The sequence below is a fragment of the Gouania willdenowi genome, chromosome 20 (assembly GCF_900634775.1).
Source record: "Gouania willdenowi chromosome 20, fGouWil2.1, whole genome shotgun sequence".
Lineage (NCBI taxonomy): Eukaryota > Metazoa > Chordata > Actinopteri > Blenniiformes > Gobiesocidae > Gouania > Gouania willdenowi.
In genome coordinates, this window is record NC_041063.1 from 23,324,211 (window position 1) to 23,344,232 (window position 20,022).

At 37.8% G+C, this 20,022-nt stretch overlaps 1 protein-coding gene across 1 annotated transcript; it reads left to right on the plus strand.

Annotated features, from left to right (window-relative positions):
* The first annotated feature begins 1,754 nt into the window (after positions 1 to 1,754).
* dap (death-associated protein) lies at positions 1,755 to 19,815 on the plus strand. The gene is made up of 4 exons (XM_028434850.1): positions 1,755 to 1,955; positions 4,201 to 4,300; positions 15,556 to 15,598; positions 19,046 to 19,815. The coding sequence occupies exons 1-4, from the start codon at positions 1,901 to 1,903 to the stop codon at positions 19,163 to 19,165; spliced, it is 318 nt and encodes a 105-aa protein (XP_028290651.1). The 5' UTR covers positions 1,755 to 1,900; the 3' UTR covers positions 19,166 to 19,815.
* The last annotated feature ends 207 nt before the right edge of the window (positions 19,816 to 20,022 follow it).

Genomic DNA, 20,022 nt, shown 5'->3' on the forward strand with positions numbered 1-20,022 from the left:
AGAAGCTGTAGAAAAAAGCAGACGTTTATAGAATCCTTTGCCCCCCCCCTTACTCTCTTTTTATAATAATCACAATTTGCTTCTGAAAAAAACTACATGTTTGACAGTATTGCATACATGGACATACAGCATCGTAACATATAAACAAAGGGATCCATAACTGACATTAATAACAGTGTATCCAGGAAATAATTACAAAGTTTTGCCTTCTAATCAATATCCTTTGTGGGATTATGTTGTTTTTATTTATAGCTGAGAGACTAATTAACTGGATTGTATTGGTGCAGTGTGTTTGATTCCACTGCTATACAAATGTAGCCAAATCTTTTAAAAATAAATAAATAAATGTTTAGATAAATATTTTAGTGTTTCTTTGACGCAGCTTAGGAAATACATGTTTTAAGAAACTAAGATAAGAAGCTCCTGCAAAAAGTTTAATCCTGAGTAGTGTCAGATAGCTGGTAAATGTCAAATTAAAATTGAGAAAATCAACCTCTGAAATCATTAATTATGAGTGGAAGGAACCAGCCTTGTTAAATCTTAAAGGTCTAACTATACAATTAATATTTTCAGCAGCGTGCTGCATCCTGAACTGTGAGTGAACTTCTGGCATTTTGATTGGCTGTCAACACTCTCCCCGAGAATTCATGTCCTGGAAACAAAATGTGATGCTCTCAGGAGAAAAGCAGTGCTGACCACCAACAACTGCCAAAACGCATTGCTCATCAGCACACTGTGTTTGTGTGCAGCCACACGCGTTTGTATGAAACTAGTGGGTGTGATGAAAAATGTGTCTTTCGGTGTTAAACAATGAAAAGCAACACAATTTAGTATTTTCAATTTTCAACTGTAATTGAAATGTCCTCGTTGCATGTTACATGATTTTTTAGGGAACAAATTCACAGCTGTGTATGTGTATATATATATATATATATATGTGTGTGTGTGTGTGTGTTTACATTTTCACACTTGGATCAGAGCATTTATTTCTTTCATTTATTTAAATTTTTTAACTTAATTATTTGATTAGTTTATTTGTCTTTACATGCCATAGGTCAGACTAGATCTTATGATAAGCCAAATTGTCCCGCAGGTCTTGAGTTTGACACGTTTGTGTCAAATAAAAGTGTGTATATTATTATTATTATTATTATTATTTTATTTTTATTTTTTTTATTTTATTTATTTAATTTCAATCACGTTTCCCATTAAAACATAAAACATTATATAAAAACATTATATATATATATATATATATATATATATATATATATATATATATATATATATATATATATATATATATATACTAAATTTACACTACATTTTTTTGTTTTATAGTGCTATACATTTTCCTATTGAAGCCCATTCCCTCCAGTAAAAAAAAAACAAGAAAAAACTAGAAATAGTTAAACAATAATACATACTAAGTCATATTTATGTGATGGTATCTAATAATTATAACTTAGTATCTCATTGCTTATTACTTAACACACACACACACACATATATATATATAAATTTAAAAGAATATTTTATAAAAAAATTAAAACATTATGCTTGGTAATTTTGCAGTTTTCCTGTTTATTCCTATTGATTTAATTTTTCACTCCGTACCTTTTACTCTCTTTATGTTTATTTTCTTTACTTTTCTACTCTTTTTATTACCGTTTTCTTTCATTTCCTTACGTTTTCTACCTAATTTTACCCCAAGTACGGATGACGTCGTCGCGCTAGGCACGACATACGATGACGTCATCACGCACCGTTTCCAAACAATGCTCAGGAAAAAGCCACGTTGACGTCCAGGACTGAAGTGTCTACAGTTTGTGTCTCTTATTAGCAGCTTTAGAGTGAGAGTTGTTTCTCTTTCTGCTGTCGTAGCTTTTTCTCAGCGGTCATGTCGTCACTTCCGAAGGAAAAACCAGACATTAAAGGCGGACATTTACCTGCAGGTAAAGCAGCTGTGCGGCTGTATTTAATCATGGCCTTTGATTGTTTGATTCAATTCTAACACACAGTGTCACGTGATGCTAAATACTACTCGTGCAAGCTCTAAAAGGTGTACTGTTTTTTTTTTTTAAATTTGTTTGTTTTGGCCTTAATTCCTGATAATATGTTTCTATTGGTGTGCAGTTTGTTTACTATGTTGCATTGCATGGTTTTTGATGACGTGGAGGTTAAGGCGTACGTGGACGACGTGGTTTAGCCACTTTTTCTACTGCAGAATTAAATGATAAGAAATGCACCTCGACCTGCAGCATGTGGAATGAACTCCAACCATTAGCCCGGGGTGGTAATAGTCATGTTATGGGAAGAACTGACATGCTTATCTGACTGAGTTCAAGGTACAGAGCAGCTGTTAACATGCAACTAGTGATTATTAGCCTGTAACAACATATTACACAGCTAATTAATATTTATGTTCCTATATGTGCAAACCAAAGCTGTTCATTGCTCAGGTTTATGACCATTTAGGTCACATGTGTCAAACTCAAGGCCCAGGGACCAAATGGGCCTGCAGATGACAGAAAACATGGATCATTGTGTAAATTATTAACTAATTCAGTTGTAGTTATCTCAGCCCCTCCTAACACACACATTCATTGAAACTCCACCATATTTGTAGTTCTCACAGTTCTTCTGTGCTTATATCACGTCTCTCACATAATTGTATGTTTCAGTGGCTCATTAGGTGGGTGCAATGTAAAAATAAGGGTCATAAAAGGTGTTATTAAGCAAGTAATATACCAATGTGTTTATAGGTAGCAGTTTTTCCCAATCCTTGGCAAATACATGAAATGCAATCTATTTATTACATACATGGGTCATTTTCAGTTAAGCTGTGGTTTTTAAATATATATATTAGTTTTTAACTTTGGTGATGAATGAAGAAATGTGCAGTTTATTTTGGTTTATGAGTTCAAACAGTTTGTAAGAAGAAATTTTATTTGAATTGAAAAGAGTTAAGTGCCTGATTACATCCCAGTCTTTAGTTTGAATTTTTTTTATCTGCATTCTAATCGAATCGTTGGTTGCGTGTATCCTTATGCTCGTGCGACCAGATTACATACAAAATTAATGGATAGATGCGTCCCAGATGCAAAATTTTTCCTGTGCGGAGACCGTTGGCCATGAGAGCACGCTCCAGATTTTTCATCATATTTGCACATTCTCAAAAGTTGAAAATATTGAAAACCTGCGACTGTTTCGCACGACGACGCCGGTCTGTTCACCTATTCAACCATGGAGTAGAAGCTGTGTGTGACCACCTGGAGCTGTATGACACAGCCTTTATAACCAGGACCGGACTAGGAAGGATTTGGTGTGCAGGAGAATCAGCGAGGAGGTGGTAGTAGCAGGTAAAAGTTCTCTCTGTAGCACTGAGCTAGGCTAGCATTAGCCACAAATCACACGGCTTTTCACTGGTGGTTTATGTTTGAGAGAGAGAAAAAGGAGTGCAGCTCCTCGCTTCAGCAGGCAGTGAAACTCAACGAGTTGGACGTGTCGCCAGTAGGCAGGGCTTAGCTTCAGACGCACATATGGGGACATTTTTTGATCCTGCGGAACGTTTCGTGCGACAGACACACCCGGTGTCGCACAAGACTCATTCGGTGTGAACGCAGCGTTACACCTTTTATTGGTTAGTTCTGTAATGTAAATTGTTCAAGGCAAGACTTTTACTTTAGTCTGTGATATCCGAAAATGGCAGTGTATGAACATGGTTTTCGTTCTTTGGGGCAGTGGTTCTCAACTTTTTTAACCCATGACCCCAAAATAAATAACCACAGTTATTTATCTGAATTATATCCAGTTATCCAGGAAGTTTATTATTTGTGCCATAGTATATAGGCAACCTTAAAGATGTAAATCCTTGTTTTAATCAGAAATAAAATGGTATAAAAGTGACAGAAAATTGGTGGAAATTTGTCCAAAATACTCCACAGATGCTCCGTTAAATTGAGAACTCGCACACAGCCGGCTGGAAACCATTACATGCAGCTTTAATGCTGTCTTATATTTTGACCACTTGATCTACAGGTACTTTAGTAATGAGTGACAACATCGCTTCTTCTGTCCTCATTAGATGCTTTGATTTATTCACTTGTGAATTGTGCAGCTCAATTTATGTCTTCTAATCTTTCTTCCAGTTGTACCTCAAGCCAATTAATTTCTCCTGTGTCCACCCATGTGTTGTAGTAAAAGCTGGAGGTATGAGGATAGTGCAGAAGCACCAACCAACCCCTCCACCAGAGCCTCCACAGAAGCAGGACGACGAGGAGGAGTTTGTCAGCAGCAGGTAACGTGCACACTCGTTCCTGTTCTCAGTAATCACTGGAAGCTCAGAGCTCTTTGTTATGACGGTTTAAGATGAGCATAATCAACAGCTTTTTTCATTGGTTGCACATGGGATTGGACATAACAGCTACATTAAGAAGTAGAGGCAGCCTCCTGCACATTTTATTTCCTTTATTTTTATTAATTTTGCCAAGGAGGTATTATTTTCACTTGTGTGTTTTTTTTTTTTTTTTTTTTTTTTATCCGTTAGCAGGATTACTTTGAACATAGTTAACAGATTTTGGAATGTTTTGTATTTTTTTTTTTAACCAAAGATAGGGTTTAGGCCATGGAAGAAACCATTACATTTTGAAGGGGATCCGGACTAGTAATATACTGACTCTGGATCAGTTTTGAAAACTCTAAAAAAAAAAAATAATCGCTATCCCTCATTTTTGGCAAAACTTAAAAAATTCAGATCTCTGTTTGCAATTGACCGATCTTGATGATTGATAATTCAGTTGTAAGGTTGCTTCCTAAGTTACTCCACAGACTCATCTGGATCTGATCCAAATTGTACATTTTATTACAATTTTTCCCAAACAAATAGGTGTGTCCATACTTCTGGACCTAATTTAATGTTATTAATGGAAATTGAAAGGATCACAGATCCAGATAACTGCCAATATCTAATAAAAGAGAGGACATTTAGAGCTTGGCGGATCCCAGTCAGCCTTGTTTTTGAGATATTTCTACATTCTGCGGCTGGAATGCTTTAAAGTTGGAGAAAGGATGCATCAGAGCAGTGTGTAATAATGAGAATCTTAAGAATGTAGCAGAAACTAAAAGAGGAATAAATTATTAGAATGCATTAAATATGTGATCGGGAACAAAATGTAACGTGGAGTGGAAAAATAAATACATTTCAATAGCTGACATAAAAATCATTTCCTTTTTTCTTAAGCTTTTTGGTGCAGATTGCAAACAATTTTTCGATATTTTTGACTGCTACACTTTTACTTTTTTTTTTTATGCAGGCAATATGTTACTTGTTTTCTGTTAGTTCAATAAATGTGAAAATATGTTATTTGTCATGATTATTTGGAGGGCAATGGGTGCGGGTGGGGCTTGAAAGTTCACCTTCGTCCGAAGTGGAAAAATACCCAAAAAAGTTTGAAAGTCACTGTATAAAGCGTTGCTGATGAGGACACAAATGTTCACACCTGTGAGTTTCTCGTCAAGGCAAACAAAACTCTGTTTGTGTTGGAGTGTTTTTATTTTAGTTTGCATAGGCATGTTGTATCTATATATACATATATATATATACATCTTTAGTGTTTGCATAAGGAAACCTATACTAGTTTGTTTCAAACTGTTGCCATTTGAACATTTTCAGCCACAAATGCACTCAACCTGCAAAAATGCCAACCAAACAAATTAGCAATGTGTAATTTCATTGTATGACTCGACTGTGGGAATTTTTGCTGCAGACTTGTTGTGTACTGCTAGCAGCTAATTTAAGTAAACAGCACAATTACTGTATAATTACAGCATTAAGTCGAGCGGCCCATTCAGCAGTCCCTATTGTTTTGCTTCAAGCGGCCTTGGTTTGCATGTTTTACATGGCGCTGGTTTTAGCAGTAATTGCTCGTTTTCCACATTAGCATCTTAGCTGGTTGGCGCGTGGACTGCCAGGTCATTGTGTAGCAGAGGTGATGCAAGTAGAGGTGTGTGCGTGTGCTGTCGTCTTTGTTCACTCTTACGCCTACATTCCTACAGAATATTCATGAGGACTAGTCAGCGTCAGCAATGTGCGCCTCGGTACAGGTGGTATATTCTCACCACATATCAGTTAGCGTGTGTGTGTGTTAATGAGAGGTGATAAGTGAGGAGTGACAAGCAGAACACAGCAGTGAGCACTGTTCAAGAGCATCAGTGCCTGTAGGGAATTTTTCTGCATGTGTCGCTTAAAGCAACCGTTGTGGTGTTCACTTTCCATACTTTGTGTTTTTTTATTGGAGCTCCCATCATTCAAGAGTGGGAGCTTTATTAAGTTTGTCACTGGTAAAAGACAATTTACCTTTGTTCGTCGTTCCTTTGTGCAAAGACGCGTGGCATTAATAGACTGAACATAAAGTGAATATGGAGGTCAAGTAGATAACAGAAGTATGAAGCATCTCACAAGCTTGGCGGGGACTGTTTCAGCATGAAGGCTTTCTTTAGGAAAAGAGAACACTCAAGATCTAACGACTCTAGAGACTGACAGTGATGCTGTTTGACAGAAATAGGACTATGCAAAGTACTAAAAGTATGCATAGACAAAGAAAATTGCTAAATCCATTTTTGGGGAAATGTAGACTACATTAGCCTGAGTTATTGTACCCGATTTGCAACTACTGGAAACAACTCTAAATATTTGTTGCATCTTCACAAAAATACTTGAGTTTCTCAAAATACGGTAACTAACTCTTTGTAAAATACAATAAATACAATACAACTCAATGTGCTTTACATGATCAAAAAGTGCAACAGAAAACATTCAACAGCCTAAAAATAATAAGAACATTAAAATCAGCAGCAAAAACACTTCAAATCATACTAACACACTATACACTACACACTCAATAAGTATATACTATACACATTCAAGTCACCTGTCGTGAACTTTATTTACAAGCTCTATCAACGTGTGCAATAAACTAGAGTTTTTGTCGGGTAACGTCAGCCATTAAGTCCTTGTCAAGCAGCCATGGGTAGAAATAACTACTTGTCCCTATACTGTCTTGATTACACAACATAATAAGCACAATATGTTCTACAACTTCACATCTCACCCTCACTGTAAAATAATCTATTCTTCCCCACCCTTTCTATTTCCTACCTGAGTCTCTCTCCCTGCTCCCCCCCTCCACCTAGGTGTAACACTGCTCTCCCTTTTTATATCCTCCCTATAATAAAAGATTTCTTACCCTTCCTTCGGGAGGGCTGGTGATGGTCACAAAACATGCATTGCTGTCTCATAATGATTGCACTTCTTGTAGTGTTGACCTTTGACAGCATGTGCAGACAAGGAAAAAAAAAAAAAGAAATAACTACTCGTGAACATGGCTCAGTTACCGTCACAGTCATTTTGGATCTGTTCGTCTCTGGCACTCTTTTCCTCCTAGGAATCGCAATGTTCGAAATTGCATACTAACGTACTATGCACAACAAACTCAGTGAGTATATAATGTCTCTATTCTATAAATATGGTTAGTATGATTGGGATGATGACCATTCCCTGGAGTATACTTCCACAATTCCCAAATGCATTTTGAACCTACAGCCACAAATACCTGAATCACACTGAGGCTAAATATCTCTGTTGATTCTCCACCTTTGAAAGTTCTGAAATCATTTTAAGTGAGAAAGTGACCAAGTAGAATATCAACATGTGGTCATTTGATCCATGAAACTCGCAGAAACTCATTTCAGAGATTTTCAGAGAGCCTCCATTGTGCTACTGACTAAACTTTCGGTTAACTTCAAAACAAGAGCCTTATTTACAAACGCGAGATGAGATGAGAAGAGATGCTTCTGTTTTAAAAAGGGGATGTTTGATTTTTAGCTTGATGCCAGTCACAAGCTCAACCAAGCTCAACCACCCCATGATGCAATGCATCATGGGGTGGTTGAGTATGACTAGTTTGCCCACCGTGCATACTTTAATGTCCCCATATAGTATACATCCAGGCATTTCTTGCACACTCAATCTTTCCTCGCTATCTAATGTGAACGCACTACATACTCATTTTAATGTCAGACTTGGTATGAGTAGTACGTTGGTATGCAATTTAGAACACAGCCATAGTGTAGGCCTCATAGATCATGATAAGAATGAAGGAAAAAAACTTCTATGCATCTGTTTACGGGACTCTGCATCCCACAGTGCAATGTGTGAAGCTTTTTCGGCACTGTCATTGTGAGAGTTTTTACAGTGGAGACCAAAACAAACTTTTGAGCAATAATTTCAACCTTTTACATCTTTTTTTTTTTTTCGAGCGAATAACTGTGATTTATTGATCAATGAGGCCTACACTATGTCTTAATCTAATATTTTTTTGTCTGCAGCAGCTTCAATATAGATTTATCTTCATTGTTTGAAATGTTTGTCTATACAGTAACTAAGCACTACGCGTCGTCTGAATAACTGCACTCCCTCAGCAAGCAATGGTTACAGAAAAGACACAGACTTATTCTCTTTTGACTTAGATAGTGCAAATAAATCGATACTAAGTTTAAATACTGTATAAGGAAACTAATTCAGGGAGCAATGCAGGCTGAATACTAATACATTTTTATTTGGAAACCAGCACCTTTCAAGTCACCCAAGGTCACTTTACAATCAATAGTATAAAAACCACAATAAAAGTTTAGCTATAACAGCATAAAAACCCACAATAAGTTAAGCTAATACAGAGACAGGGCAGTTGTGGTCAGGTGGGAAATGATGTTGTAAATAGGAAAGGGAGTCCATATTCCTGAGATTCCTGAATGCAACATTTCTACATAACTGAACCATTTTGACCAGTCTCATCTCTGTATTGCTGTTTGGATTTAGTCACACTGTATGAAAGGCCCCAAACCAAAGGGATTTGTGATCCTCTGTGATCCTTGTTGCTACAAATGGCATTTGAAACCTCACAATAGTAGAGCAGTAAAGCATGATGGATCTATTACAGCTGGGCTAGCTTGTCGGTGCTATGGCGTTGCAACGTGTCGGCTAATTACCATACATGCACAGTCATGATTTATATTATCATAAGAAAGCAAGGACAAGCTGATTTTCCTCAACCTGCAGGAAAGACAACATACTGCTGGTGTAGCCCTTGTGGAAGTTATAGTGTCCAATTCTAATGACTTTGTTATTCAGCAGGGCTACAATATCGAACCCCCCAATTGTGGCCACCAGTGGGAGTGACTGTCACACACCACTGCTTAAATCCTCCCACCGTTGCTGTGTTGCTGGCTGTTTTTCTGTTTCGTTTTTTTTTTTTTTTCAAACCCTGGTAATCATACACCAGAACAAATTGCACAGCTTCTAGCCAGTTTATTTGCCTTTTTGAAAATGAAAAAATACAATTATTGTACAATACTGTTAAACCCATGCTTGGTCTGTTTCCTTTGTCAATTTGTTCTCATTGATGTAAACTTTTAATCTTGTTAAAAATAAAAAATAAAAAAAAGTCAGGCTTGTAGTTTTTGCATAGTATTTGTCTTGTAAATGACGATGTCTGTAAAGAGCAAACATGCCTGTAACCTGAACCTACAGGTAAAGCCAGTCCTAGCCAGCGGTTGTTTGATAATGGTTCAGTTAAACAAACAAATGACGGAACAAACACATGAAGAAGAGTAACCTTTTTATGTGTCACATGACTTAACACCAGTGTTGGGAATGTTACTTTTAAAAAGTAATTAGTTATAGTTACTAATTGATCCAAAAAGGAACTGAGTTGGTAATTGAATTACTTTATAATAAAAGTAACTCATTACCAAGGAAAGTAACTATTTGCATTACTGTTTAAAAAAGTTGCTATATGTCAAAGAATTCAGATTTTTTAGATTTGTGTGTCGTTGTGAGGTGCTTCATTAAATTTTAGTTGCTTACAACGCATGTCGACAAAGTCTACCATGAAACATGATGCCGCCTTAGCCAATCATAATCGCTCACCTTGTTTTTAACCCACCTCCTCACTACAGCTGCGTATGAAGCCAGGGGTGCTTTCAGATAACAGTTTATTCAATCAATGCATGTAACGCTCCGCATTTAATGTTCGATAATGTTAACGGCATTGTAACGGCGTAAAAAGTAATTAGTTAGATTACCCCGTTACTGAAAAAAAACACCGTTACCTAATGCCGTTATTTTAAACGCTGTTATTCCAAACACTGCTTAACACACATGAACACATTGTAATATGTAATTCCAGCAAGATTCTTTTTGTCTTTTTCTTTATAGTATGTTAGGGTTTCATTTGTTCAGACAACTGTCACTTAGGAAATCCACTTTGATCTCCTGACATGTTTCGACTTTCACCTGCCAGTCTTCGTCAGATGTGTCTGCTGATCGCTATGATGTTTGCTTTGAAGTTTCCTTGACTTCCGCATATAATTCAAGCAAGATTCTGTTTGTCTTTTTTAAAAAGTATTTTAAGGTTTAATTCATTCAGACAACCATTACTTGGGAAGTTCACTTTGATCTCCTGACATGTTTAGACTGTCAACTGCCAGTCTGCGTCAGAGGCGTCTGCTGATCGCTTTGATGGTTCCTTAGGACTTTGACTTACGCGTAGTTATTCCTGCAAGATTATTTTTGAATAATATGTTATGGTGTCATTTATTCAGACAACTGTTACTTAGGAAATCCACTTTCAACTTGTGACATGTTTCAACTGTCAGTCTTCATCAGAGACTGCCATTACTACGCGGAAGTCAAGGAAACTTCAAAGGAAACATCAGCTGATTAGCAGATGTCTCAGACGAAGACTGGCAGTTGAAACATGTCAGAAAGTCAAAGTGGATTTCCTAAGTAACAGTTGTCTGAATAAATGAAACCTAAACATATAGTATATACGCTGTAAAAGGACCTGTGCATTGTGGGGAAAGATGGATATGTTTCAGACACTTAGCAGAAAGTGGTGGGTGGCGTAGCGTGTGACTAAATCACAGGCTGTATGAAATGTGCAGTCAGCAGACAGCTCACGGTGAAAAGTTAAGAGAGAGGAAGGAGCAACAGGCAACAGTTGCCATAGCAATCATCACCTCGCCCACGGCAACAAACCTCCTCCTCCTCTGCTGAAGCGGTGACACATGGCTAGGGTGTGGTGGCTACAAAGAAAACTCCCCACACATGAACAATTCAGCATGGGGGCAACTTAGTTCATATTCTCTCCTTTTTCTCCTCCCTCCACTTGGGTTTTTCCTTCTACTCTTCCTTTTCCCCAACACAAATAACTCCTCCCTAGGATGCCCACACAGCTCTATACTGCCCCCTGCAGACCCACAGCCTGAATCCCGGTCACACAGAACCAAATCTGCAATATTTCTCACTCAGTTGGTCTTTTTTTCCTTTACATTCCCATACCAGTCAAGTTTTGGATTTAAAAATCTGGGAAATTTGTACAAGAAATCTAAAATTTTCACTTGTCAACCACTTACTAAATACAATTAAGTGATTAGAATGTAGTAGGCCAACCTTTGTTGACTTTGAAAAACTGTTTGAATCACAGCCTAAATCACATGGTGTCAAACTCAATAGAGCATCAAATTGCCCCTCTGGAGAAAGTAAAAAAAAAATTTTAAACATGAAACTTTTTGTAGATTACCAATCATTTGTACGTGGTAGTGCAAACCAGGGCATATTCATGTTGCATTTGCTATTTTCATTCAAAAATCTTTGGCTTACTTAATGTCAAACTGGTCTGTATTTGGCCCCTGAACTTTTGACACCCCTGGCCTAAATGCAAACATAAATGGGTATATGAAGCAAATTTGATATACTTGCAGTTCATAAACAAGTCAACACATTGTTATTTACTGTTCATTTCACGTTGCTTGTCTTTAAGTTAGACATTTACATTTATTTTCATTATATATTTTATTTTATTTTTTAAGCTCACTCATGTGGTTCTCTGGCATTCACTAATGAATTATTATACAGATTTGTTCCAGACTTTGCATCCTTAAGCACTTTTTTAAAAGGAGTGTATATTTGTGGCGCTTTTGCTTGGTGGGTTTTTCAGGGTGACTTCCTTCGTTCCTTCCCCCGTGGGAGATGCTAAAATCACAGTTACAAATCTTACAGAACGCGTAACTGTGTCCCATCTTGCTCCTCTTTAGGAAGGTAAATTTGCTGTCGAATTTTTCAAGGCATTTACACAAGTTCCTAGTTGTCTGCACTAATCTAATCTAAAGAACTGCCACCTGCAGTGTTACAGCGTTCAGTTTGTAGAGGCAGAGGAATGTTTTCTTTTTTTTTAATCTTTTAATTATTATTACATTATAATACAAGATATTTACGGGATAATACTAATATGGGGGGAAAGAGGGGTAAAATACGGCCAAAACGGGAGACTTGACATTGATGCATTTCTGTATGTTTTTAAAGGGATGGCATCCATTTGTAGCGTAGTCTGAATCTAAGGCTTTGTACTCTGTCTGAATGTGTAATTTTGCTAAAGACTGATTGAAAAGCCTTCAATTGAGCTTGCCATGTCTCTTCATCAAATGAGACTAAAATTACTCTCTGTCAGTCTAGTGTGTGTGTTTACTTTGTCATGTTAAAATCATCTCTCTCTCTCTACTTAAATTCTCACTAACTTAAGGCAAGTTTGCAGGCTTGTGTTTGGCTGTCACTCCTGCCTGTCTCTCCAGACGTTTCTTATCTCTCTGTGTTCTGTCGCTATAGTCGCTATACGCCAAATCTCAGTAACTGGAGTCAAAGATTGATGTTAACGTGCTTCAAGTGGATGGGCTGACTGTCGCCTTCATCTTTTCCCTCCCTTTGTTATCGGCGTTCAATCCATCAGGATTTGGCGGCAGATTGCCTCAGTCAAGTCGGAAAATCACAAAGATAGACATGTGACAACCCGGCGTGAAGTAAAGTGAAGCCCACGGAGTCCAAGTGTGAAATGTCCTGTTCAGCATCAAGAGCAATTTTGCTGTACAGCGTTGTGATGGTTTATAAAACAGATGGAAATACTCACACTCATGTCACCTGTCGTGAACTTTAATTACGATCTCTATCAACGAATCATGTGCAATACTATCCAGAGTTTTAGTCAGATAACTCAAGCCATATGTCCTTGTCACGCAGCCACAGGTAGAAATAACCTGAACAATTAAATTCAACTTTATTCATATTACGCATATTACAACAAGTCATCACAAAGTGCTATCGAAATATAAAATTTGTAATAAAAAGGAAAAAACCCAACAAATCCGCATGAACAAGCATCAACGTCATTGGAAAAAAAACTCCCTTTTAACAGTAAGAAATCTCCAGCAGAACCAGGCTCAGGGGTGGCAGCCATCTGCTTTGACTGGTTGGGGTTACTGAACAGAAGGAAGAACAGAATAGGATAGAGAGATAGAACATCAGAGTGTCCCAGTCTAGTTGAGCCGTGAACCACAGATCAGGAACTGTCAGCTCCAGCTTCAAGACACCTGAAACAGAAAAGAGAGAGATGGGCAAGGAGAAGACACAGACTGCAGAAAAACACGTTACAGTATTAGCAGGTCTGCCTGCATGGTTTTGGGCTTTGTCCCTAGTGGTTAAGTTAACGCCTGTTGGAAAGGCTCTATTTCCCCCCTATGGAATCACTATATTGAAATGGCATACGTTTTACTATACGTTACAACCTAATGAGGCATATGTTTCTATATACTCTGAATATGATTAGGATCATGTTTTTTTCCTACTGAAGTATACTTCCAAGTTCCCAATATCCATTTTGAACCTCCAATTACAAAACCTGAAGCACATTGAGGCTAAACATCTCTGTTGATTCTCCACCTTAAGTTCTGAAAGCATTTTAGTGAGAAATTGACCAAGTAGAATATCATATCAACATGTGGTCATTTGATCCATGTGAAACACATTTCATGGTGACATTTTGGAGATCATCGGGCACCCTATATTGTGCAAATGACAAAACTTCAACTTCAAAACAAGAGCTCTATTTACAAAAGTGTGAAAACTATTGGAAGACCAGAAGAGATGCTTTTGTTTTGAAAACTGGGATGTTTGACTTTTCTAGCTTGAATCTGATCCTGGACATTTTTTACATTCCGCTCGCAATTCAACATGGGGCGGTTTGGTTAATATGATTAGTGTGCCTCCCGTGCACACTTCACGAATGTCCTAATATAGTATACATCTGTTATTTTGTTATAAGTGGGGCTATGCTACACTTGACTAACGTTAACTTTGAATTGTTTTCAACACTTTTTTAATTTCTCCGTATTTTCTTAGGTGACCCAATAACGTTTGTTTTCGGGATTTTATTCACACTGAATGATGAACAACTTCTTCTTTCTGCGTTATTGGCATGTTGCCATACCAACTTGAATTGGTGAATATTCCACCTATGCGCTGGGGTGTCAACTCGACAGAATTCCCCCCTGAGTGTCTTTCTCAGAAAAGAGTCCCATTCCATTCGAATGTTGAACTTCAGAAATCTTAATTTGCATTATTTTAGGTAATTGGAATGAGGAACTTTTTGATTGCCATACTTTAAAGTCTCTCACAAATGGTTATCAGGGATTTGTTGCAAGGTGTGACTCTTTAATTCAGGCAGCAGGGGGTTAAGATCTTAGTTTCCTAAAGCACAGGCAGATGTGTTAATATCCCATATTTGTTAATTGAACTTTTTCTTATTAAAAGTTGTGCCAGGCGTGCTTTAAGGACATTAAAATGAAGCAGCATATGCTTCAAAAGTGCGAGAATCCCCCCGTGTTTGGAGTCTATAACTGCTGAGTCTGCAGTCGGCGAGAACCATTTCATTCGCTCGACAAATTTGGGGTTGTTAATGAGGTAAGCAGTTTGCTAAGGCATGCTAGCTGCCATCGCTAATGTCTTTGAGTGGAGTTTTGAAGGTGAGCAACACAAGCGTCCCCTTATGCCGGCGGGTGACGATGCCGTAAAATTAGACAGTGCCCATTTGTCATGTCAAGGTCGATACTCGCCCCAGGTTCTGCCTCCATCCCTTCCTTTATGTCTGAGTGAGCACTTCTCTCTTCTTCCTCTTCATCCTCCTCTATCAGTCCGTTAGGAAGCTATATGTGCCCTTATTTTCTCTGTCCTGTCTCTTCACCTCTGTATCACCTCGTTCTGACCTGCCTCGCCTTCACCCCTCACGTTCCCATCTTCCAATTACTTTCTAAAATAATAATTCTCTTTACCTATCTTTTTAAGAGCTTGAGTATTCACTCGCATCCCTAACGCTCACTTTTCTTCCACAAGCTCTAAGCCCCAGTGTTCGGCCAGGATGAATGGGAGCTATTTAAGCTGCTGGCAGGTCCATCCGGTTTGTGTGTGTATGCGTGTGTGAGTACTCTGCCACACAGAGCACCACTGTGGGTGTTGTGTGCTCTGACTATTTAGGATGTACGTATTTTGGCACACTGTCAGTTTTAGGTCGTTGTGAACCAATCGGAGTTTGTAAATGTTTGCATAAATTCATCTTTACCTGGTTTTATATTCACTTCACCTTTTTTTTTTTTTTTTTTTTTTTTCAGTCCACCAAAGGTCCCAGTGGTTGTGTCGGGAGTGATAACAAAGGTAAGACACACACCGTCTGAGACACACAGACCCCCAGTAGTGTCAGAAAAGCATTTTAAGGTGGTTTATATCTGGGACAGGAGCTCTGCAGGGAGTAGTAGAGGTTCAAAGCCCGTAAAGAGCTGCAGAGAAATGAAAGAAAAGAGGGTTCAAATGGAGGCAATATCAGTGACAAAATAACAGCAAAAATGGTACAAATGAGTAGTTTTTAGTATTATATGATGACTATTTGTGAATCTGGTAAAGCTCACATGAAGGTTGACCAACTACTTATCAGACACAGAAGTCTGTTTACATTAAATCAAACTCAGATTATTTTCTGCATGTTGTCGCTCAACTGTGTTTGATCTGAGCGGAAGGTATTTCTGTCCGACTGATGATAAACCAAGGGCGTTGCTTTCAGTGCGCCAGCAACCTGTTTAAGAGCTGCAAAGTCGAGCTTCAAATCGTCTTTATCCGTTGCTGAAATAAAATGTACTTTAAACAACTGAAACAAAAAAATGGTCAAAAAAAACAATGTGTGATGATGTAGTGATCACATTCATCAGTCTTTTCTCTGAGCATTAGCTTTCAACCCTCCTATTATCCTCAAATATTACTAACACATTTTATCCTTGGGTTCAATCTGACCAAGTTTTTGCCCTTTTCTCTAGTGCAGCGATTCTCAACTGGTGGGTTGGGACCTGAAAGTGGGTCGCGGACCTATATTTTATCTTATTTATTTCAACATAGATACAAACGTTTGCAGCTGATGTGATGCACAGAGTATGTAGGTAATGCTTTTTCACAACTCCTGTCCCTGGTTGGGCCTTTCTACACTGCAGTGAAATACAGTCAAAACAATAAAACTTACAACCCACAATGCAAAGATTATAAAACATTCACAAACACACACAGCTATTTACAAATGGGTAATGGGTGGATTTAATGTCTCTCATGTTGAGCTTTGTCTTTTATTTCGAAAAAAACTTTTCTTTTGACAGGCATACTTTGAAATGCATGTTGCACAGGAAAATTTATAGATTTAGGTTTTAAGAAAGATATATGTGCGTTTTCAACAGCTGTTTTTGACCAACTGAATTTGGTTGGTTGAATTCTAAAAAAAAAAGTGGGTCACGATTTAATGACCGTGGCAAAATGTGGGTCTCAGGGTGAGACGAGTTGCGAACCCCTGCTCTAGCGCCACCATCAGGCCAAACTTTTAAATTAGAATTAATTTACCTTAAATAATTTTCAACACAATCCTTTGTCTCAGACACATTCTCCTCTGCATCACTTTCACTGTGAAAGAGCTGTTCCAAAACCTCATTGACAGTAAACCTTTCCAAAGGTCATGCATCAACTCAGAAATATTAACTCTGCACCTGCAGGTGTGGGAATGTAAGGTCACACACAGGCAGACAATTTTTACACAGCCAAAACAGCTTAAGGGCAAATTGACCCTAGAGGAACACCAATGCGTGCAATATATGTTCAGCACATTGAAGTGAAAATTGTATGCTTAATTGAGTAATTTTTCATCAAATTAAGAAAAATCATGAAGTGTGAAGCAAAAAATGAAGTCCAACTACTATTTTTTGAATGATAAACTTTGAATGGGGTCAAATTGACCTCAAGGATAATAAGAGGATTAAATCTATTTAGGCTCATCTGCTCTTATACAATTATCTTTCCTTCCTTGAGTCGTATAAATATTAGCCACTGTAGACTGGAAAATGCTGTAAAATTTCATCATTTGTTTCTGTTTCAAACACATATGAACAATAATAATTATGGTGAATCAGTGCAAATAATTTTGCTAACATAAGAAATAACCAAAATGATAAATCCACCAATAAAAAAATCTCTGAACATGTTTTTTAATAATTGCTCATAAAGTATAATTTTAATATAGTGGATCCATTGCTTTAAGCTTTGATCAGTGTTTGTGAGATTGTTAGTTCAGAGAGTGTCGTTAGTGGCTGTTTTCTGTTGAGAATTTTCTAAAAATCTGTCCTTGACTCTCTGGATGACTTCACTCACTCCCTTTTTGTGCCGCTGTGTGTTTATATGTGTGTTTGTGTGTGTGTGTGTGTGTGAGCATCAGCCGAGGCAGTTTGTTTGGGGCAGATTGCAGTGATATCAGAAGGTGGCAGGGATCCCATTTATTTCGATCCTCCTCTAGCCTTTCCATTGGCCTCCTATCACTGCCATCAAACCTAAAGGCTAGCTGTGCACAAAGCCTCAGAAAAGCCTTTTAGGAGCTAAGTGAAACACTTCAGGGTGTGTGCGTGTGTTGGTTCTCTGTTTGTGCACAGGGCAGCCGGCTACGATTTGTTAGAATGAGGAAATAAAATAAAACGTCTCCTCCCTTTGCTGCTTTGACTTTTTTGTGGATAAATAATATTTTTTTTTTCTGAAAGAAGGAGAAAACCTGAAGGGCTGATGATTACTAAGCCTTTGAGAGTTTATTATTAGAACTGGAATAATGAAACCCCATACACACACAAAATAAACCTTTATTTTCTTTTTGTTTTTAGGTTGTGTTGTGTGTCGTTTGTTTTTAGGAGAAGACAAACCTCGTAATTATCATTATTAGAAGAATTATCTGATTTTAGGTCCTTTTACTTTCTGTTTTGTTGCATTTCTGCAACAACAGCAAAGCTCGAGTCTATTATATGTGGAAAGTGTGTTCATTTCTATGCACTCAATACTTGGAGCATGGAGGTGATCAACCTGTGGCACTGCTCAGGTGTAATGGAAGCCCAGGTGGCTTTGATACTGTAGCACCATTCAGGTCCTCTGCATTGTTGGGTCTGGTGTGTTTCACTTTCCTCTTGAGTGCATATAAATGAACATACTTTTCAGATGCCTTACATTTTTGTTTAACCCTACATTTTTTTTTTTAATATTATGTATTATTCTAATTTTCTGAGACACTGAATTTTGGGTTTTCATAATCTATAAGCCATAATCATCAAAGATTCAAGAAATAAAGGCTTGAAATATTTCACTCTGTGTCATGAGCCTGTATCATATATGGGTTTGACTTTCTAAAATGAGTGACCAGAAATATTGAACATTTTCATGATATTCAAATTTTTTAAGATGTAGCTGTATATAAAATATAACATCGGGGGTGAACACTTATATATTTGATTATTTACTAAAATAAATGTTAAAAAATGGTGGGAGTTTTTTATTTAATGAACCACGTACGAATTGAGCAATTTGTAGTTTGTTGATTTGATAAATATTAAGTATGCCAAGTTTGTGAAACAGGGTTAAGTGACTTCTTGGAGCTGAGAAAGGAATAATTCTCACTGTTTTTCAATAAATTGCTTGAATAAATGAGCAGTTGAACTGATAGAGGATTTCCACTGGGTGTAACTTCCTGTTCCAAAGCGTGCGTGCGGGGTCTTCCTTTGCACTCTCTGACCTCTGTTGCTGACCCACTGTTCTGTGCAGGGTGATAAGGACTTCACCCCGGCAGCGGCTCAGGTGGCCCATCAGAAGCCCCAGCCGACCATCCCCAAGAACCCCCCCACCATGCAGATCAATCAGCACATCAACCAGCCTCGCAAGTGAAGCGCTAGCAGCTACACTAACGCTAACACCACCGGCCCAGCCTTTGCTATGCAACACAAGCCTGAAAGAGGGTTCTTCTCCTCCTATACCTGTAATTCATGTCGTTCTCCCTCACATTGCATGTTATAGAAACTCATTGGTTATATTCCAGTGGTGCTTCTATACATCCATCTGAAGTTCTTTGTTTAAATAGTGTTATTTAGGAACACAACAAGCCCATGACTTAAACATTCCATATGAAAGTGTAAATTAAACCTGATTTATTTCCACTTTCCTATAAAAGCTTGCTTTTTTTCATGTCACTGCCTGAAAGAATTCCTCCCTTTTACCCCAAAACTAATCATTGACGGCTGATCCCAGATCTGAAATCTGCATTTATTATATTCAAATGATTTATAATTAAAACATGCACTCGTTCCTGCTTTTCCCCTCTTTCACTTCAGTGTTTCTGCACTCGTGTTCAGGTTTCCAATAAGGAAAATAAATTGCCAAACAGGTTTAATTTCAAATGATGTTATAAGTTGACAAGAATTGTATTTTTGTTTTTGTGTGTGATTCAAATGTTTAAAATTTAAAGAAAAGCGAGTAGACTTAAGGCATTAGGTGATTAGGTGTGCTTGTATAAGTAATTAAAGACTATATTGAACAAAGATATTGCCCAGATTCCTTATTTTGAGTTGGTGTTTTATCGTTTGTTGGAATTTTCCTCGTCCTGATCCTCTGTGAACGCAGCACATTGCACCATGGGAAATGGACTCAGGTGGTGTTTTGAAATGAAACACAAGCACCTCTCCCAGAGCTGTCTGCTCCCTACACACACACACACACACTCACACTCTATCTCATTGATACCCAGC

Bases quoted from the DNA above. Each gene is read 5' to 3' on its own strand.
- dap (XM_028434850.1), top strand. From the start codon at position 1,901: ATGTCGTCACTTCCGAAGGAAAAACCAGACATTAAAGGCGGACATTTA. The intron at 1,956-4,200 runs GTAAAGCAGCTG...CATGTGTTGTAG, and splicing joins AGGCGGACATTTACCTGCAG to TAAAAGCTGGAGGTATGAGG. The intron at 15,599-19,045 runs GTAAGACACACA...TGTTCTGTGCAG, and splicing joins TGTCGGGAGTGATAACAAAG to GGTGATAAGGACTTCACCCC.